This window comes from Sesamum indicum, linkage group LG11 (assembly GCF_026168435.1).
Source record: "Sesamum indicum cultivar Baizhima isolate 11 linkage group LG11, ASM2616843v1, whole genome shotgun sequence".
NCBI classification, from domain to species: Eukaryota; Viridiplantae; Streptophyta; class Magnoliopsida; order Lamiales; family Pedaliaceae; genus Sesamum; species Sesamum indicum.
Window position 1 is genome coordinate 1,843,002 of NC_142667.1, and position 21,793 is coordinate 1,864,794.

The 21,793-nt window shown below is 36.2% G+C and overlaps 4 protein-coding genes across 5 annotated transcripts; 1 reads left to right on the plus strand and 3 right to left on the minus strand.

Annotated features, from left to right (window-relative positions):
* Positions 1-3,726: 3,726 nt before the first annotated feature.
* On the minus strand, positions 3,727-5,983 carry LOC105173211 (early nodulin-like protein 18). The gene is made up of 2 exons (XM_011094889.3): positions 5,692-5,983; positions 3,727-4,431 (listed from the first exon to the last, which is right to left on the minus strand). The coding sequence occupies exons 1-2, from the start codon at positions 5,888-5,890 to the stop codon at positions 3,998-4,000; spliced, it is 633 nt and encodes a 210-aa protein (XP_011093191.1). The 5' UTR covers positions 5,891-5,983; the 3' UTR covers positions 3,727-3,997.
* A 2,394-nt stretch (positions 5,984-8,377) lies between these two features.
* On the plus strand, positions 8,378-11,170 carry LOC105173212 (coiled-coil protein). The gene is made up of 5 exons (XM_011094890.3): positions 8,378-8,674; positions 9,030-9,088; positions 9,979-10,211; positions 10,434-10,563; positions 10,654-11,170. Exons 1-5 carry the CDS (start codon positions 8,536-8,538, stop codon positions 10,789-10,791), a joined length of 699 nt encoding a protein of 232 aa, XP_011093192.1. The 5' UTR covers positions 8,378-8,535; the 3' UTR covers positions 10,792-11,170.
* A 203-nt stretch (positions 11,171-11,373) lies between these two features.
* LOC105173213 (cytochrome P450 704C1) lies at positions 11,374-14,890 on the minus strand. Of its 2 annotated transcripts, none has more exons than XM_020697832.2 (6): positions 14,544-14,890; positions 13,908-14,123; positions 13,543-13,818; positions 13,120-13,446; positions 12,180-12,383; positions 11,374-11,778 (listed from the first exon to the last, which is right to left on the minus strand). In XM_020697832.2, exons 1-6 carry the CDS (start codon positions 14,820-14,822, stop codon positions 11,581-11,583), a joined length of 1,500 nt encoding a protein of 499 aa, XP_020553491.1. In that variant the 5' UTR covers positions 14,823-14,890; the 3' UTR covers positions 11,374-11,580. The 2 variants fall into 2 exon arrangements, with proteins under 2 accessions (XP_020553491.1, XP_011093193.1); XM_011094891.3 differs by having other exon boundaries at positions 13,543-13,833.
* A 464-nt stretch (positions 14,891-15,354) lies between these two features.
* Positions 15,355-19,070, minus strand: LOC148784981 (uncharacterized). The gene is made up of 3 exons (XM_088875653.1): positions 17,924-19,070; positions 17,636-17,822; positions 15,355-17,008 (listed from the first exon to the last, which is right to left on the minus strand). Exons 1-3 carry the CDS (start codon positions 19,068-19,070, stop codon positions 15,355-15,357), a joined length of 2,988 nt encoding a protein of 995 aa, XP_088731779.1.
* Positions 19,071-21,793: the final 2,723 nt, after the last annotated feature.

Sequence of the window (21,793 nt, forward strand, 5' to 3'; positions counted from 1 at the left end):
ATAGATGTAGCAGAGAAGCTTCTGGGCATAGGGGTGCCCCTAAAAAAATTCATGATAGCTACATTGACATCCTCTGCGATAGTATTCCAACACTCTTGAAAGAATGCTGAAGAGAATCCATCAGGCCCAGCTACATTGTCTTTATTAATAGAAAAGACAACCTCTTTGATATCATCTTGGGAAGGTGGTTGACAGAGGTTAAGGATGACATCTTGATGAATTTGAGGAAATTGGAATAGAAAATCATGAGGGAGAGAGGTGACAGAGGTATTACTTAAGAGACTTTCAAAGAAGTGAACACCAGATTCCTTAATGAGAATGATAAGTGTGTTTACCATAAAGTTAAAGAGGATAATATTATATTTTGTGCATGTATGTTGATGACATTCTACTAATAGGATTTTGTTTAGATATTATCACCGAAACAAAGTCATTTCTAAAAAATAAGTTTGAAATGAAGGATATGGATGAGGCTAATGTAATTCTTAGCATCAAATTGATTCGTTCAACTGATGGAATAACTATTTCTCAGTCTCATTATGTTGAGAAGATAATTGAGAAATTTGGCTATCAGAACAATAGAATTGCAAAGACACCATACTATCCTTCTGTGGCTTTATTCCCAAATGAAAGTAGTGTATTGGTAGCATAACTAAGGTATTCTAAAATTATTGGGAGTTTGCATGACACGAGATCAGACATTTCATTGTCTGTCTCAAAGTTGGCTAGATACACTAGTTGTCTGAATAGAACCTGTTGGGGAGTTTTGGATAGGGTACTGAGGTACCTTAAGGACACAATATCACTAGCCATACATTATGGCAGATTCTCTGCAGTTTTTAAGGGATATAGTGATGCTAGCTAGATAGCCAAAAACTCCAGGAGTAATGGGTGTTCAGAATATATTTTTACCTCAGATGGGAGCGTTGTCTCCTGGAAGTTTGCAAAATAGACTTTGATAACCCGTTCTTCTTTCGAGTTATGTGCGTTAGATACGACTAAACTGAGGCTAAATGGTTGTATGAGTTGTTATTATAACTTTCCATTTAAGCCAACTTTTTTCACCTAGCTAAAGTTTGGAATCGCAAATGCAATCAAAAGACCAAACAACACATCCAAGTTAGACTTAAGTACACAAGGAAATTAGTGGCGGACTAAGTTATAGGCATTGATTTTGTGGGAAAACAGGCAATGTGGCTAATCCTTTAACGAAAGAATTAGATGTGTCACTAGTATAAAAAATTCAGATTAGGGATGGGATTGAAAACCCATCAGTGACATATCTACGATAACAATTACAACCTTCCAAGTGGAGATCCGACAAAGAAGGTTCAATGTGACGTTAACAAGTCGCAGGGTGTGTCAGATCACCTATATAAACTGATATTTTGTATCTGGAGTCTATCCCTTGTAATTCTAGAAGGTGCTGATACTAGGGGTGTAAATGAGTGGAACTCGAGTCCAGCTTGACCTTTTTTGGTGAGCTCAAGTTTAATTCCTATATGATGAGCTCAAGCTAATTATTATTATTATTATTAGATTAAATCATGAGAATCACCAAATTTTTGCATAAATTTATAAGTAATAAAATAGATTGCATAATGCATACTATGTTATAAATATACCAAAATAGTACGAAATTTAATTTATTATTATAAATATAAACTACTAATTAATTTAGTAGTAATATAATTAGTAAAATATACCAAAAAATCATATTGAACAATTTAAAATTGTAGAAAAGTATCCATTATCTGGAATGATGCAATTGAAATACATAAAAATATTTTATAATTGAGATGAATATATGTTCACAATCTGCAGTAAAATTATATATTTATAAATGTTAGTATTATATTGATGTAATTATCATCTTACATTGTTGAACAACATGGGTTAATCGGACCATCAGAATTCAGATCAGACCATTATATATGATTAAACTTATAAAAAAATACACTTGGTAAAGTGTTAGACTTATTGAATATACGGATGTCAGGATATCTTATTCGGAACATAAAAATAATCATTCAAGTCGGTGTATCGTAGAATCAAGCCATGCGATTTTAAATCAAACCGTTCGATATGATCTAATGGACACGGTCTTATATATATTTAAATTTGTTGTGAATCGGATGTCTAAATTTTAAGATATCGTAATTATTAATTAAATTTATTGATCTCTTTATATATAATAAAATAATAATTAAAATAATTAAAATTGTTCAACCATCACTATTATTATCATTATCATTATTTTTAGATTAATTCATAGAAATCACTAAATTTTGACATAAATTTATAAATAATGAAATAGATTGCATAATACATAGTATGTATCCTGATATAAATATAAAACTAAAAAATACATAAAAAATCATAAGTGAATTACTTGTCAATTTAAAAAAAGTATAATGTAATACAAATATATATTAAAATATAACATAAAGTTTATATAGTCATATTAAATAATAATTTTAATTACAAACAATGTTATAATTTACTAAGTTGTTGATTAAATTTATTTATGTATAAAGATTAGATGTATAAATAAAAATACTATAATTTATTATAATCCAAAATAAAATATATGATATTGATTAATAATTATAATATATGATCATTTTTTATTATAGAATTGATTAAATATTAATATAAAATTAAATATATATAAAAAATTCAAAAATAAAAGTATATATAAAAAAATAAAAAAAAAATAGAAAAAGCTTGCGAGCTCCTTGAACAGAAACAATTGAGCTCGAGTCGAGCTCAAAATTGAGCCGGCTTGCGAGCTCGACTCATCTGCCACCCCTATGTGCGGGCTTGGGCGCCAACATTAGAGCGTGAGGGTGAATGTCTCATTATATATTTTTTTATAGTAAAAATATTTGAATTTATCCGAATTTGATCAGGAACAATTTTTTTCTAGTCAAACGTTTTTAATCTTAATAGCTTTAATTTCAAACTTGAAACCATCGGTCTTTTCTGCTAATAATTTATGTTCGAATAAAATTATGCATTTGTTTCCTATTGTTGGTGTTGGTGATGCCTATATAAGGCTGATTCACTCCTCACTTCAAACACACCAACACAACTACAAGAATCATCTCTTTCTCTCCTGGTTTGCTCTCGAGCTCTCCCTCTCATCCGAGTTTCAGCTCTAGTTTCTTAATGTTTCTTAGTATTTTTTTGAGGTATCTTTGGTATAGTGCAATACTGATACTATTTGGTGCACATAGAAAACAGAGACGTATAATTTATTCAAGACAAACAAATAAAATTTTGTGATTCGATTGGTAATTTAACATAAAGTGAAAGTTATTACGATACAACTCTCTTGTAAATTTCTGATTTACTTTTTTTTGTAAAATATCATATCTAATTGTTTGCTTGTTGTTCCAACTTGTTTGCTTTGCTAATTTTGGATTCAAACAGTTTGTTTATTCTGATTTGATTTTCAAAATAATCTGATTTAATTTTCAAAACAACACTACAAATTGTTAACTCAGTACTTTTTCCAACAATTGATCTAATTGATTAATTAAAAAGGTGATTTTTATTTAAGAAATAAGGGATAATTACAAAATGTTTAACAATTATTTAACAAAATGTTTAACTAAACCTAATTAATGTTTAACAACAATAAACTTCTTATTTAACACTATCAATATAATAATTATAAAATGAATCATCTTTCTGAGTAGATGAGCCACAAAAAGCACAAGATATCAAATTAATCTCTTAAATCACTGCCAAAAAAAAAAAGAAGTACATGATCAATATCTTGTCTATCCTTCAATACAATGCAAAGTTCATCACTTTTTCTTGTCATGTGAGTATATTCAAACAACAAAAAAGTTATTATTTCAAGATCCCAAAATTTCAACTCTCCAAAAAAAAAAAAAAAAGAAAAAATCATATATTTGGAATCATAGGGTCATTTGACTTAATTTCCGATCATTTGGTGTTGTCACACCCGAAGAGTTTACTCGTTTCATCATGCCAAGAATGAGACTAAAACAAGAACCAAAAGCAACCAACTGAAGTTAGCACTAGTCCTCATCCCACCACTTGGAGGACTAGTCACAACCGTGATTGGTGGCGTTTGTGCCTGGTCTGCTGGTTCTGGTGGCGGAACATACGGTGGAGGTGGTGGTTGGTTAAGGCTTGGGGGGAGGCCGAGCCCGTGGGTCACCTTGATCTCAAAGGCCATTCCGTGTTGGCATTGTTTACCATCATCAGCATCCGAGAAGTAGTATTGTGTCCCCTCGATGGTCAAGGGTACGGATATAACCACAGCGCTCCCAAATTCATTGTTGCCCCCATCATACTGAAATGTATCGGTGTCTAATGAGTCGTCCATGCTGCAGCTATTGTAAGTCGTTGTGTTGTAGGTCTGGATCACGGTTTGATTCGTGTTTGTGTTAAAAACTGCAAAAAGACAGAGAACGACGAGAAGTTAAAGGGTAGCTACCAGAGAAGAACACAGAATCAGCCAGTCTATCATCTGTTTTCACTTCAAGCATTTTTTCTTGGTGAAGGCAAAATCAAACCACAAGCTCTTTTCTTTTCCTGTGTGAGTGACTGATGCATACATCAATAGCACTATTTAACAATTGTAATAATCAACAATAATCATTGAGTAACTAATAACATATATTAATTAATCACGACCTATGATCGCACTAGATAAAACACATACTCTAATGGGTCTCAAACCCATGATCTAGGCCATACCTCATTGGTAATTAAATCGAACATTCCTTGTTGAATTCACATTGGAAATTGAAAATTCTCACGTATATTCAACTTCTAGCAAATTTGTCACAAACTCTAATTTCAACAGTCCAATAACCAGATTATCAGATCCCAAACCTCTATATCAGTAATCAAATGCAACCATGCAACTCTAAGTTTCTCGCATGTTTTCAGAATGAATTTTGTAGATGTGATCCCTTGTAATCCTCGTGAATAAAGTGTTACTTTTATAGTGATAGCACATTGAAATCTGAATTAAATGTCGGATTTGCACTTTTCTAGGTCAAGAGCAATAAATTCTTTCGGATCAACAACCTTTATTCCTTGCCCCAAGTCTAAGCAACTTCAGTAAACAAGCCAATGCAGGCAACAACGTCGGTCCTGTAGGCCTTTCAACAATGCAAAAGCTCTATGTTTATGCATTGTTAGTCGCAAATGATCAAGACATCAAGAAAATAAAAGCTATCGAAGTGTTAATCGTAATCTTGATTTCCCATTTTCTAAATTTGATCCACACAGAAGCAATAGCAACAGGTCTGTGAATGTGATGGGCCCTAAAACTCAGGTAATCCTAACTAATGATTTCTTGTTACTTGAATTCTGCTATCACTGTCTATGATTTTGGCAGAAAGTGAAACATATATTTTGCTACAATCTAATTGAACAATCCAGACCAATAACATCGAAGCAAAGAATCTGTAAACAGGAATGAGCATAAAATTCAAATCTATAACCAAGAAAATTTGGCGGACCTCTAAATCTACTAACAGTCAAGCATTTCTACAAACACCACACAAGCAAGCACCAAGAGAAGACAACAAACAAAGAAATCCCAACTCATAAAATCCAAAATAAACATAAAAAGGCGAAGAACACCGAACAGAAGAGATCAGATTAAACTCCGAAATCATCTCGTGGTCATCACCAACTTACTCAGATAGTCTCCAAGATTGAAGGTCTGGTTGGCAGCCCAAGCATTATAGTCAGCAGAAGTCTTATTGGTGGTGGAGTTGAAGAACCAGCCGGCATCTCCCCCCACCGTGTGGTTGCTGTAAGACGTCGCTGCGGCCGCCGCATAGATGAGCAGCGCCACCTCAATCAGGCAGAGCGCCATGGCTCTGGGTGCTGCCATGATTGTATTGAAGACGGTTGATTGTAAATCTTGAAGGAATGCTTGAGAGATTTGTTTATGAAAGTCAAGCAGAAGCAGTGTGTGACGGGTAATATCGTTTTATATTAATGGTGAGTTGTCCTGTAACATTGCTGTCTGAAGGAAGGATGGGGGAAATTGTAAAATCTTTTTTCTTTTTTTTTTTGGCAAAACAAATAAATTATGTTTAAATATTGTTCAAAAATTCAAATTAAATTTGAATTAAGACTTAATGTAATTACATAAATAAATGTTTCCTCTTCATTTATTTTTAGAAACTAAAAAATAATTCATAAATTAAAGGAAAAAATATTGTTTTAGTCCGTTGCCCAATTTTAGTTTTAGTCCGTTAAGTATACCCAATTTTAGTTTTAGTTCGTTAAGTATGCCCAATTTTAGTTTTAGTCCTATAAGTATGACAATTTTTTATTAACTCCAGTAACTTGCAAAATTGATTAGTTTTAGTCCTCCGGTCGATTGGATTTATAATTTGCGCCAGAAAAATGACATGGCATGACTCCTAGATGCGTTTTTGTTGATTTATAATCGTATGTGGCTAAAATTATGATGTAGAAGACAAGTTGACCATCTTTTGTGTAAGTTTAGAGAGAAGAAAAGTCACCTTTCTTCCCTCCAAAAGATGACCAACTTGTCTTCCACATCATAATTTTAGCCACATAGGATTATAAATCAATTAAAACACATCTAGGTGCCATGTCATGTCACTTTTTCGGTGCAAATTATAAATCGAATCGACTGGAAGACTAAAACTAATCAATTTTGTAAGTTACTGGAGTTAATAAAAAATGGACATACTTATAGGACTAAAACTAAAATTGGACATACCTAACGGACTAAAAAAATATTTTTTCCTAAATTAAATTAAAAAAATTATATTTTTGGTACCAAAATTGAGGTATTTTGCAATATTGGTACCATAATTTAGAATATTTTGCAATATTAGTACCATATTTTGTGAAATTACTTGAAATGGTACAAAGAAATAGGCTCTACATGTCTTGCACGTGCCATTAAGTTATGTAGCAAGGGCGGGCAAAAAATTAAAATAAATTATATTTTTGGTACGCAATTTAAGATACTTTGCAATATTGCTACCACAATTTAGAATATTTTGCAAAATTGGTGTATATTCTCCAATTTTGTTAAAGATTTGTGTGTGACCTTTTTAGACTTCCATCGATCACATATACAATTTTTTTGGTCTTGCCATCATTAATCTACCTACAACATCAAAAAATGCAAATAGAGCCTATGTTGTAATACTATTTCAAGCTATTTCGAAAAATATGGTACTAGATTGCAAATTATCCTAAAATATGATACTAAAAATGCAATTTTTTTTAAACAGTTTAAAGATTTGTAACAAATGTCAGGTGTATATGTCCGTATATCCGTACAACATATATGAAAATAATTCAAGATCGATGTGTGGATTTAACTACCAACAATTTCAGAAATATTTTTACTTATATCTGTATACAGCAGTAGATTCATAACTTGATTATAAGAAGTCGTTTTGGCCTATTGGGGTTACAATGATGACTCACATTTTAAGCGACGACAATGACTCAATTTGAATATTTAATAACAGTGATTTTAATCTTGTGACCGCGATTAAGAAGAATTGCTACAGTAGTCGCCCCTCGTATGCCCTATTAACCGTACAAAACTCGCATCAGGTCCATCCTTGCAGCATCGACTACTTAAAATTGTTCCGATGGATGAATAATGTCTTAGTTAGTGATTAAGGTTTGGGATCCTATAAATAAAATTAAGGTTATGGGCTCAAATTTTACTGGATCTGTAGGTTATTTTATATTATATTGATGTATTGATCAGACTGATATTTGTTTAGTTTATTGATATATTAAACAATTATGTAATTATCGTTTATTTTAATGGCTAAAGTTTCAAGTGTAATTAATTATGGGAATTTTTTCAGAAAAATAGCAATTTATGTCTCTAGCTTTTCTCTTACACACTTTTGATTTTCAAGTTTTGCTATGAGATTTATTATATTTAATTTATAGCTCCAATTAAACTATTTGATGACCAAAAAAAATTGAAAATTTCAAATATCTTAATGAAAAATTTTATTTTGTATATATATGTATATTAAAGGGTTAATTATATATTAACACCCCTAATTTATAGTCTATTTATCTTGACCATTATTTTTTTGTAATTACAAGACCATTTTTGATAATAGAAAATAGGAGTAGTTTGTGTAATGTCGATATTTTTAGTGGTGTATTTGTAATTTAAAAAAAAAAAGAGTGATTTGCAGTAATAATATTAATATTTTTTTATGGGTATATGTATAATTTTTCAAAAATTAAAAATAATTTATGTAAATATACCATTCTTAAGGGATGGAGTTGTAATTATCTCAATTAATTATCGGCCACAACCTGTTTTAAACTCATTATTTAGAATTGACTATTCAAATTAAGAAATTATGTTTGTTCCCAGGGTTCAATAGAGTACCAAAACTTTGTTAGGGTTTCTCTCTCTCTCTCTCTCTCTCTCTCACACACACACACACACACACACACACAGAGACATACACACAGAGATAGTCACAGGCACGCACTGGAGGTGAAAAGATGGGGGGGAAGGGGATAAGGAGAAGAGAGAAGAATTATAGAGCGGCGCATGGAGGGAGCAGTAGACTACCGCCGCCACCCGATCCCTCTTCGGTTGATGCTGTCCCCTCCAAACTTCGTAAAATCATGTCTTTGGCAGGTGTTCCCTGCTCCGCCGTTCTTTATACTTCACATTCTTGGAATCATATGTGTATGTGTATATTCATGTGGGCCTGTTAAAGATATGTATTAATTGGAATTTCTGGGGTCTCTGCATCGGTTATTATCTGCTTTAATTCTTTTTGAAATTGCGAGTAGGGAGAGTTGTTGTGTTTGGCGCTCTTTCCTTCTGCTTGCTTCTTGTTTTCACTTGTTAGGTTGGAAGCTTTGTAGAGTTACTAATGGAGTTACTTATTATTAATCTATTCTGTGTTCTTCTTCTTCTTCTTTTTTCTTTGGTTAATTTGTTTGTTTTGTTTTTGGTATGAAATCTTAAACTCAACTGTTGTTTTCAGGAGCTGTGAGACAACCGAGTAATGGTCCAAAGAAAAGTACAGGGAATGCGGTTGATAAGGTGAGGCCAGCTTGATTGTTAATGTTTCTCGTTTGTCCTCTGAGAGAAATACAACTGTGGTATTTGTTATGGACATGAATTTGGAGTCACAAATTGTTATTCTGCAAAATCCATTCTTGACTGGGTCTTGGCAATGGTAGGGAGGGTTGAATGTTTTTGATGGAATTTGAATTTCTACTTGAAAATCCTAGTAAATCAGTAAATAGAATTGACATTTCATGAAACTTGATTGGCTAGTGTCTATTTGTTGGAATGCTATCCTATAGAAGAATGTTTGTTGGGATTGTAACTAACAATAAGATGGATAATAAGCGAAAAGACCAGATATGTCATCTCAATTGGTTAGACTTTTTTAGCATTCCGAGCGCAAGATTGGGGATTCCAAATCAAATTGCTTTTTTCCGGTCCGAGTCCATGAGATGGTGTTTCTATTCTGGATGTTGATTGCTTGCGCATGAAAATATGATGCTAAATATAGCTCATTGAGGTGCATGGATTATTGAAGCAATGGGATACTAAGGAAGCTGTTTTCTTGTAAGTCCTCTGTTGCTTTTCACTCATAATGTTCTGTGTCAAAAGATTATTGTCATCCCACAGCATCCCTGGTTGTCCAATTATTCTTCTTAGCCAACACTGGAGCTATATCTAGCATGTGACAATACCAGACTGTAACCTTTTTTTCATTATGTCCCCTGTTTCAAGAGAAATGAGCTGTGTGAAGGGATTTGTCCAATTATTGCTCCTATTTTGGTGGCAGCAGTTAGCTAGGAGTGTAAAACACCTTTGCAATCTACATATATTTGTTTATATGAACTGATAACTCCATGAAGCTAGTCATTTACAGTTTTGTTGTGTTATTGCTTGTAAACTTTACTATTATTTGTGTCTAGGGAATTCATTCAGGGGAAGGAACTGATTCTATGACTACAGGGATGAAAAGAAAAAGAACTGATCAGAGTTTGATGGCACAACCTATGAAAAACGACAATGATGTCCCTCAAAATAATATGCATGAGAAGAAGAAGAAAAAGAAGAGGAAAAATAAAAAAGCAGATGACCTCCGATTTGAGACAGTGGGTGCACCAGGTGGTGCTGGTTCTCAAAGAAAAGAGCGTAAAAAACAGTAAGCTTGTTGCTTTTTTTCTTGATATTCTTACCTCTGGAAAAGGTTCTTAAGTTATGTAAATTCTAGTTATCTTTTTGTTTTCTCTCTTTTGGTTGTGAAAACTGTGCATATGTGCTACGTTGAGGACTGTTTTTTTTTTAGGAACTAATAACGGGCCATCTGTTTCATAATGGATGGCATCTTAGACCCCAGGTATGATTTGTTTTGAAACTTTTGCAGGCGCCTGGAAGCAAGAAAGAAGAAACACAAAAAGCCCAGGACAGATGAGGATGATGATTTTCCAGGCCATGAACAAATAAAATTTGGAGATGTTGTTGAGGCGCCGCCTAAGTTAATTGCCGTTCCTAAGGTTTTCATCTTTAACTTTTACCATAAGATTGATGCATGCAGAGATTGAGCTACTGCTGATATTAATCTATTGTTTTCGGTTATAATGAAGGCGTTCAAGAAAACCCAGGATGCTTCACAAGAAAGGCTTCGATTACAAGCAGTTGATGCCTACAGGAAACGTAAAGGATGGGCATCAAGGCCTGGGGTTCAGCTTCCTCCACCTGTGACTACGTCGCCATTCTTCTAGTTAGTCAAACACAGACATGGTTATTTTAGCCTCTGTAGGGGCATTTTCCTGGGAAGCTATATCCAGTGCCGATGCAATATATTTGATGGCTCTTCCCTACACACGGAAATAAAATATCGGAAAGGTGGGGTTATATTCAGTAACATACTAATGCTTTCTACCTGTTACCCCTGGTTATACTCTGAGGATTTGGGTCCAGTGCCTTGTCTGAACAAAAGCCAATCGACCTTTTCAAGTGCACTTCCATTCATGTTGCCCACTTGTTTATAGTTTAGGATGTTTTGTTATATGCATTGTAAACTTTTCAAAAAATATGGTATGGTTGCCTTCAGGATGTTGCTTATCATTACTGTTTAATTCCTTTTTTTAGTTGATCCAATTTCTGCCCAGAAGTTTTTATTGTTATCATTCAAATCCAATCGCTGCCACCCATTTTGGTATTGCTTAAGTAGAGTTATGAAATATTAATGAAAATATAATGTTGACGTAACATAAAGTGCTGAATTCTTGAATTGTATCATGAAATACTGTCATAAGGAATACCAGAATTGTTTCAAATTGAGAAATTGTGATAAAAGAATGTGTCTTAAGAGGGGTATCGTATTAGATTGTAGACCTTTTGTGTTCATGGCAAACTTTTCTGTTCATTACATTTTACAACAACGCACTTGAAATAGTGAAATGATGGATTACATCATGGATAAGACCATGATACATTATTGGAACTCAGAAATAGTCACGAGCAACAACGTTTCCAGCCTCCAAAACAGAGATGAATCCAGTATGAGTTCACGTCGACTTCATATCTGATCTGTGGAAGGCACGAACGCTGAGCCCCCCATCAATGTGAAGATTGATCATTGTTCTGTACTTCACCGTTTGCCCCTCATGACTTAATTTAAAGACAAAGAATCTCAGCAGAACAGCTGAGAAGATCTTCATCTGCCTGTAAGCAAATTCCTTTCCCAAACAAATCCGAGGCCCGGCCTGTTCATCACAAGAACTCAAGTTAAAATATGTGTTTCTTTGAGTGATGGGATGTTAATATTCCATTTTTAAAACTTAAGGGCATCATTACTTTGTGTCTAATCCCCAGTTTCTAAGATAAGATTCTATGATTTCCAGAAGGGAGGAGGTAAAAATCAGTAATTACAATCTTATTTATAACAAGAGCCTTAAGCTCATTTTATTATGTGAAAAAACTCTGAGAAATTTGTTACAGGAATATGGTTCAGCAAGAATTTTTATTCTAAGGCATTTTTCAACCTTCAAATGGTGAATAGGGATCAGGCAGAGTACCATTTCACATGTTAAAACCAAAGTTTAAAGAACTATAGCATGAGCAATCCTGGAATAATGAGGTTATACTCTGATATGTTCCATCTAACCTGGAAAGCTGTAAATTTGTAGGGGCTCTCCTGCTGGAAGCAGCCATTCTCATCGATCCATCTTTCTGGTCTGAAGTCCTCTGCGTCGTCACCCCATATGAATCTCATCCTTCCCATTGCATACGGTTGATAAGCCACCATATCGCCTTTATTCACACTGTATCCATCTGGCATTGTGTCATCAGACAAGCATACTTTTGCATCCTATTTATGACATAAGGACATTCATAATTATGGATTAGCATCTGATGGAAAATAATGCAAGAATCTTATCTGCTATGCTGGAAAACACCTGAAAAGTTGAGGACATGAATAATTTCAAAGAAAATTAACATGATCATGTAGGTTGAATTTTTCTTGACTGAGGCCTTGACAGGGCTAAACTAGTAACCAGACTTACTCAAGACCTATTGCTATTGAAGCCACAGATAACAGCCAGCATCAGACTTACAATCTGACCAGTCTTCAACTGTTCCTACCGAGCAAAAAGGTTCAAACACGCCTATAACAGCTTTATTGTGAAGATCATTTTCATGTGAAATAGGGAATCAGTCATCACCAAGCACCTCGTTTAGATGATTTCTGAATCATGGAAAATAGACAGAAAGAGTTAATAAACGAAAATAAGTGTCAGAACGGTGTGCAGTTACTCTTGAAGTCCTCCATTAGGGAACAACCAGTCACATGTATGCCTCTGTACAAGCCAAACACTGAATCATTTTATTTAACTGAGTTCAGTTGTCTGTTGAGAGCCGAAGTTCAAAAGTAACTAGTCCACAGCATTTATATGAAGAATGAACACATAGCGAACCTTGTTCAAGACATTTTCTGATAAGAGTCATTGCAATATCAGGAATTCGTCTGAAAAATTTGTACGACATATTTTTGTTCTTTATAATAGTTGTCCCATAATAGCATGCGAACAAAAACTCTTGCTTACCACTGGCACAGCTGGATAGAGCCTCAGGGTCTCGGTCAACGCAGCGTGAAGGTAATGCATCTTCTCCAGATTTTCTTCACTCACGCTAGCAGCAAACTCTGAAATACTTACCACCTCTTTTGAGTCTGTCACATCTTTTATCTCTTTTGCCACTTTGTCCTGTACAAGAGGATGCTTGCAGAGCATGTAAATAAACCAGGAAATAGTTGTTGCTGTTGTGTCCTTCCCAGCAATTATGAAATTCAATATGATATCTCTCAGGTACTTAGGATCTGTCTCTTGGAACTGCAAAAACCTTGACAAGATGTCTTCTTTTTTCAACTGGAGCTGGCAGACACACCCAAAAAAAAAAAAGGAAGAAAAGGCTAAGCCATCGTCTACATTTAGCTGTCAAAAAAGGAAGTTGTTAGGAAATTCACCTACAGTTGAATCATCCGGCGACTCATGCATTTTTTCACTTTTACTAGAGATCAACTTGTACACAAATTCATCAATCACTCTGAGAGTTTTCTTCAATTTTGCTTCTGAACCAATACCGAAAGTTCTCTTTATCTTCCACAGAATATCCACGTACCTCCACAGAGTCAATGCACTCGCATCATCAAAAGCATTGCTAAATTTTGCACCTTCTTCGTTCGAACCACACATAGTGTCTAAATCAACTCCAAATGCAACTCTGAATATCGAATCTAAAGTCGCCTTCATGAAAAGGTCCTGCATTGCATTATTATCAGTCTCCTCCCTAAGATGATGGGAAAATTTTGTCTGAAGAAGCTGGAGAAACTCACTTGGATATCCATTGGCTCATTGGAGATTGCAGCTTCAGACACTATTCTGGTAAGCTTTACGACATTATCTCTGAAAATCACACTACTAAAATCCCTCAATACCCTTGTCGAGAACTCATAGCTCGACACTTTTCTCTGCTCCCTCCACTTCTCACCATCAACTGTGAAAATTCCATCACCTAACAGATCCTTTAGAATGCTATAGTTGTACCATCCCTGCCAAGATCATTAACTACAAAAGTTTCAAGCTATTGCAATCAGTCAATATGGAGGATTCCTTTAAAAAATGCTTAGAAAATCACCTACTTCACATATACTGCAACCTAATTAGCTCTCAACAAACAAAGTCCTCTTTTCTGAATTCTTTTTCAAGAAGAGTTTTTTATATGCATTAAATTCTTGGATTAAATGCTTTTTTAGTCTCGTAACTCAGGCCATTTGACGTTTTCGTATTTTGACTTTTTAGAATAACATTTTGATCTTAAATCTTTTTAATTTTCTTTTTAGTTCTGTTTTATTAACTGGAGTTCACCATCTGTACTGGAAAAACTTCAAGAATTAGCACCATTATTTTCCACATACTACGACAATAAAAAATAAATTTCAAGAAATTAACAGCAGCCCCTCCCTACATACCTTGCCATAATTCTCAAAGTTCGTTTTCAGCATATACTCAACATTAGCCGGATCCGAGGTATAAACCTCACTCCGAAAAGGGCCGATCAATCTGTAAGTCTTGTGCTTCCCAGCAAGATCAGTCATGTAATCGTGCAGCCTATTGAAGTTGACGAGCTGATGGAATACGGTGCCGCCAATTGGATGGTACGTTTTCTTCCCCTGCTTCTGCTGCAGTTTCCGCGCGAGCAGTTGAATGGAGATGATGGAGAAGATAACGCAGAGAATGATTATTGCCATGGAAGCTTGACGGAGGACAAAGTTGTTAAGGAGAGAACTTACTACAGTACTGGAGATGAAGATGAAACTTAATTTGCTTTACCAAGAGCAAATTTCGAAGAATTATCATTTTGGTCCCTATACTTAACCACTTATTTAGTTTTAGTCCTTAAATTTTTTTAACTTGACAATATTAGTCATCAAACAGATACTTTTTGGACAATTTTTGTCCCTGCCATTAAAATTGAAGGAGGCAGCATTGGAGGGACAAACCTCATTTTTTCCACCTTGGAGCTTGGATGCTTCATGAAATTAATAAAAACATCAATTTTCACCATTTTTGTTCAAGTTTCAAGATTTACTTGAGAAATAATTGTGAAAAAATAATTTATCATTCTCAAAACTCCTCAAAAGCCTAGTCTCCATTCTTCGTAATAGTGGATTTAAGCTTTCATTTTTATCATCATGGACTCCTCGCAATACAGATTGAAAAATTCATACTTGCCCAAATCACGATTAGTGTTTGAGGGTTCTAGACTTTGGGGATTTGGGCCTAAAAGCTGCGATATTCAGCCTCGGTGGAGGAACGAGAAACGGTCGTCTGCTTCTTGGTCTTCCAGGAAGTGATGGAGGAACCCAAGAAGATGCAATACCCTGTGATAGAATGGCGGGAGTCGGGACATGAGGCCCAAGAGGCGTCTGTGTACACAGTAGGCTGAAGAGAATTGCAGGAGGAGAAGAAAAGACCCAAAGATGGTGTGCCTTTGAGATAGCGGAGGACGTGGAGCGCAGCATCCCAATGGGAGGACCTTGGATGCTGAAGGAACTGAGAGAGTTGTTGAAGGGCGAAGGAGATATCGGGTCGCGTGAAGCCGAGGTACAAGAGGCGACCCACCAAGCGCCTGTACAAACTGGGATCAGACAATAAAGATCCATCATCATCAGTGAGCTTAAGACCCGATGGTAGAGGTGTAGAAGCGACCCTCGCATCCTGCAAACGGGCATCAGTGATGATGTCTGTGAGATACTTGTGTTGTGTGACAAGAAGTCCGTGAGAGGAGCGAGCAAACTCCAGCCCCAAAAAATACTTAGCATATCCCAAATCCTTGATGGTGAAGAGGGAGTGCAAGTAATCTTTCAAGGCTGTAATCTCAGCAGCAGAATCACCTGTTAATAAAATGTCATCAACATAGATTAGTAAGGCAACAAAACATGTGGAAGTAATCTTCAAGAACAGGCAATGATCATGTGGGCACTGCACGTATCCAAAATCTTCAAGCTTAGCGGTGAGTTCAATGTTCCATTGTCGAGAGGCTTGCTTCAAGCCATAAAGAGAGCGAGCCAGTTTACAAACCAGGTGTGGGGCAGGTAAGGAATAGCCTTCAGGAGGTAACATGTAGACTTCCTCATCGAGATGGCCATATAAAAACGCATTATTGATGTCTAATTGCCATAAAGGCCAACCATGAGCTACAACCACAGCCAAGAAAATATGCACGGTCACAGTCTTGGCCACCGGAGAAAAACTATCAAAGAAGTCGACGCCTTCGATTTGGTTGTAACCTTTAGCCACCAAGCGAGCTTTGTGACGTTGAACGCTTCCATCTGGGTTAAGTTTCAGCTTGGAAAACCAGCGACAACCAATGGCTCGCTTGCCCGGAGGTAGAGAAACGAGGTCCCAAGTATGATTGGCTTCCAAGGCTATAATCTCCTCGTTCATGGCGTTCACCCATTTGGCATCTTTACTGGCTTCGAGATAACACCTGGGCTCCTGAACAGAAGACAACAGGGCAACTAAAGACATATGTGCAAACTGAAAATGATCAGGGAGACAAGAAGCAGCAGTTTTGGTATCACAATGGCACACATAGTCAGCCAACCAAGCTGGTTTTTGAGTAGAACGAAGAGAGCAACGTGGAGGAGGAATATATGGAGAGACTAGAGTGGAATCAGGAGGCTGTGGGGAAGTAGAACCAGCAGTAGGCAGTGGCGAAGATGGACTGATGACAGAGGGAGTAGGACTAGGACAATCTTGATGGATGTCACTGTCATCATCTAGGTATATTGTTGCAGGGGCTGGAGGAGTATGTACAGAAGTAGGCAGAGGGGAATTGTAAGGAAAAATATCCTCATTAAAGACGACGTCACGGGAATGAAACAGGAGATTAGATTCCAAGTCCAAGACTTTGTAGCCCTTATGCATGTGACTGTAACCAAGAAAAACACATTTTCAAGCATGAGCATCAAATTTATTTTTAGAAGGTGATGTGTTAGATGCGAAACAAAGACAACCGAAAACTCTAAGATTTGAATAAGAAGGGAGTTTATGGTAGAGTACCTCATAAGGAGATTGCCACTTTAGGACATGAGTGGGAAATCTATTGATCAAATGAGTGGCAGCAAGGATCGATTCCCCCCAGAATGTTGAAGGGAGATGTGCTTGAAAAAGTAAAGCTCGTGCTACATCAAGTATGTGGCGATGTTTCCTTTCCACCACGCCGTTTTGTTGGGGTGTGTGTGGACAGGATCGTTGGTATAGGATGCCAAGAGAATGAAGAAGAAATTGAAAAACACCACTTATAAATTCCGACCCATTATCCGATCTCAATACCTTGACCTTGGACTCAAATTGAGTATGAACCATTTTGAGGAAGAGGTCTATCGTATGCAAAACTTGTGTTTTATAACGAAGCATAAAGGTCCATGTAGCTCGACTGAAGTCATCAACAATAGTAAGGAAATAATTACACCCATTTAGAGTTTTAGTTTTAAAGGGGCCCCAGAGATCGACATGTATGAGTTCAAAGGTATGTGTTGAACGAATGGTACTTGACTGGAAAGGTAGACGACTCTGTTTCGCAATGGGACAAATCATGCAAGTATCGAGTGTTTCATTAGAATATACAGCAGGTATATGCTTCATAACAGTCAAAGAAGGATGTCCTAGGCGTTTATGCCATAAAGCATTATTACATGAAATTGAAACATTACAAGAAGAGTGAAGCTTGGATGTAAAGTTATCTACACAACAGAACTGAAAGAAGATTTGTTTAACACATAGAGGTTCTTGTGTAGCTGTCCTACGGCTATAATTCTCCTAGTCTTCAGGTCCTGAAAGGTACAATGAGAAGAGTAAAAATTCAGTTTAACATGTGAGTTTAAGCAAAGTTTAGAAACTGATAATAAGTTGTACTGAAAATGTGGAACATATAGCACATCAGTGAGGGTAAAGTTAGGATGTAAGTGAACATTTCCTTTGAGAGTAACATACTTTGTGGTATCGTCTGGGAGGTATACGATGGCAGGTTGTGTAGAAGATGAAATAGAATGAAGAGTGGACTTGTTTGCACACATATGATTAGTAGCCCCTGTGTCAACTATCCAAGAGTCATAGATATTATCAAGGGAACCAGAAAAAGCACAACTCTTACTAGCAAAATTTTCCAATTGTGCAAAATTAGCCTGTAGCGGATCCTCTTGCATGTGCGTTTGAGTGCCTTCCCCCTTCACTAGGCGTATTAGTTCTTGCAACAGAGCTTCTTGTGTGTGTTCTTTCTGTCGTTGGATGTCCTCTGTTTTTGCACTGTATGCCCGTATTCCCCTTGTCTCCTTCTTCTGCTTCTCAATTAAATCTCGATAACAGTCCGGCGTCCCGTGAAGTTTGAAGCAAGTATCTCTCGAATGGCCTCGGCGGTCACAATTGTTGCAGTACATGTTCCTTTTGTCTGTAGGTGTTCTATGTTGCCATTGTCTGGATGTATGCTCCTTTCGTCCACCTACCTTCACATGCATAGCAAGATTCTCCATAGTTTCTGCACCTTCCATATTCACTTTCCTCTGTTTTTCGACCCGCAAAATCATAGAATAAGCTTTGTTGACTGTAGGAACTGGATCCATCACGAGCAGTTGGTCACGTAGGTGATCGAAAGTCTCGCTCAACCCCATGAGGAATTGTGTAAGCCTAGTGAAAAGAGCTTGATCTGCAGCAGCCTTAGAGGCTCCACAGGTACATCCACAGGTACATTGGGGAACAGGCATTAAGACATCCAACTCATCCCAAAACATGCGCAAACGTGAGAAATATTCAACTACCGACTTGTTTCCTTGTGTTAGTAGTGTAATTTCTCGCTGTAGTTGATACAGCAAGGGACCATTGCATTCTCCATACCTCTCTTCCAAATCAAGCCACAATGTTCTTGCAGATTTGGCGTACATAAAACTGCCAACAATCTCTTTGGAGATACAGTTGAGGATCCATGTTGTAACCATGCTATCGACTCATATCCATTGCTCAAAAAACGGATCAGCAACACTCGGTTTTGTGGTGGTCCCGTCGATGAATCCTAGCTTCATTTTAGCTTGGAGAGCTCTTTTCACCGCATAGCTCCATGTGAGGTAATTGCTCTTGGTTAGTAATGTACCGACAAGGATCATACCAGGATGATCGGATCCATGTAGTTGAAGTGCCTCAGGTACTGTCTGTCTTCCCCCTTCTCCAGTTTCCATCGTCGTCGGATTTGATTGTCTGTTGGTTCTGGTTGTGTCTCCCATGTTCATTCAATACAAAAAAAAAAAAAACTCCAAAAAAACAGTAGTATTCAGAGACCTTCATATGAAGGCTCTGATACCATGTAACAAGTAGAGAATTCTAGAAAAAATAAGCAGAGATAAAGCAGAGAATTGAGCTGGCCAAAAGGAAGCCATTTCTTGTATATTCAGCTGCAAAAAACAGAGTTGTACACAGTTCCTATATATACAAAAAGGAAGCAAGTAGATGCAGTTATAACTATTTCTAACTAATTTCAAAATTGACTGAGAAAGCTAACAAAAACATGAAACACAAAATAACAATGAAGGGTTAAGTTAGAGTCCTGTGTGGACTCCACGTCAGTGGCCAGCGCATCAGGAAATGCCAGCAGCAATCGTCTTCACCAAAAACTTCATCTGCAGTGTTCTGTATTCTGTGACAACTTGAAAGTAGAACCTGCCAAAATCTGAGGCATTGGGGAAGGAAATTGAGGTAATTTTCGGGTAAATAATCAATTTGATAAGTATTTATCACAACAAGAGAAAATGATACCCAAAGCCTTCTCTCAAGTACATAGGATCACAAATGGGCGAAAATGGCTTCAGGAGATCTCCATTGCTCAAAAATTAGTGTGCAACCCCAACCCAGGAAATAACTAAGGAAAATAAGTTTTGTGTAGGACCAGTTGAAAACTCTAATATCCTCACTGAAATAAGTTTTGGTAATGTACACAAACAAGATTAGAGAGCAATATTGTGCAGTCCAAATAGATTTTGTCAAAGATGAAAATTTTAACTTAGAATTGTCAGGGAGCTGGGAATAGGGATTTCAGAAACAACTTGGCAGAGCTTGTACGTTTAAACAAACTGGATGTGGTCTTCTTGCTTGAGCCTAAAGTTTCAGAAGAGCGGGCACAACGAATCTCCAACAATCTTAGATTCACGGGAGTTTGTAGAGCCCCCTCAAGGGGAAGAGAAGGAGGTATCTGGATGTTTTGGGATAGAGAGTGAACGAAAGTTGAGATTATTGGTGTTACACAACAAGTCATACATGGGACCATTGGACCTACAACCAATGAAATGTGGCTATGTTCCGGATGTTATGCAAGCCCAAATCTTGGAGTTATAGAAGAACTTTGGCAGAATTTAGAAACCATAAGTGAACAAATCAATTTACCTTAATTGGCTAGTAACTGGAGACTTCAATAAGGTTGCTAGTACTATAGAAAAGAAAGGAGGTAGGTTACTGAGTCAGTCTCGTTGCCGAAGATTGACATGATGAAACATTACAGCCTCATAGATCTCAGGTTTGAAGGCCCCAAATTAACCTGGTATAATTCTAGACAAGGCATGCATGGTGGCTATTAGGGAATGCTTGGACAGATCTTTAGCTAACAACGAATGGAGATTATGCTTCCTTGAAGATATGGTTCTTCACCTCCCCCGAACAACTATGACCATCACCCTATTCTCACCATGGTTCAAACTATCGGACAATATCATATCCAGATCAGCACTGAAAATGCCCGTTACCCTATATTATCAGAGATGATTTGGAATCGTTGGTAATATATGATATTATTCAATATTATCATCGATACAATGATATTATCATTTGTATCCCATAATATCACCGATAATATTAAATATTATCAATGCGATTATGTCCAAAATGAAGCTACTAAGTATGGTTGGGACAACAAGAGACTGAAGAAGACGAGATAAGATTATTGCTTTGGGCATTATGGTGAGATATAATGAGATTGTAATTCCATCACTATCTTGTTTTTCACTTTTGTTGTAATCTCCATTGCTGAAAAGGGATTAAGCTCAAGAAAAAGAGAGAAATATGAAGTTTCATGGGTTCAAAGTTCGATGGGACCAAATGAATGAGAAATTTCCTCTTCTTCAATCCATGGTGAAAATTCTTGACAAGAGTGATGCTGATAAAGTGGCCCAAGATTTCTTTTAGCGTCTTTTTCACCATTTTCTTAATTAAATATTTTTTTAAATATTATATAGATTATATTTTGTTAAATATATTGTATTATTAAAAACACTATGACATTAAAAATGGTGTAGGAGGAATGTTGATGTTGAAGATGACGATCATTTTGAATTCGACGGTGATCCACTTTATTTTAACATTGCATGTATGACTCAAATATTTGTATAATTAATTTATAAATATTTGATATTATAAAACTTTTGTTTTGTAATATTATCTAGTAATTTGTGATGTTTAATTGTTTTTATAATTTTACTAATTTCTTGAGAGTTTTTTAAGAACTGTATAACATATTTGCTTCGTATCGCTCGATAATATCCCAATACACCGTGACCGATGTGGAACAATACCTATCGATATTATCATCGATACCTCGACTTTGAACCATGATTCTCACTTGTTGCAATGGCCTTCCTCAATCCCAACAAAATAGGTCATTTAGATTCGAAATCCCATG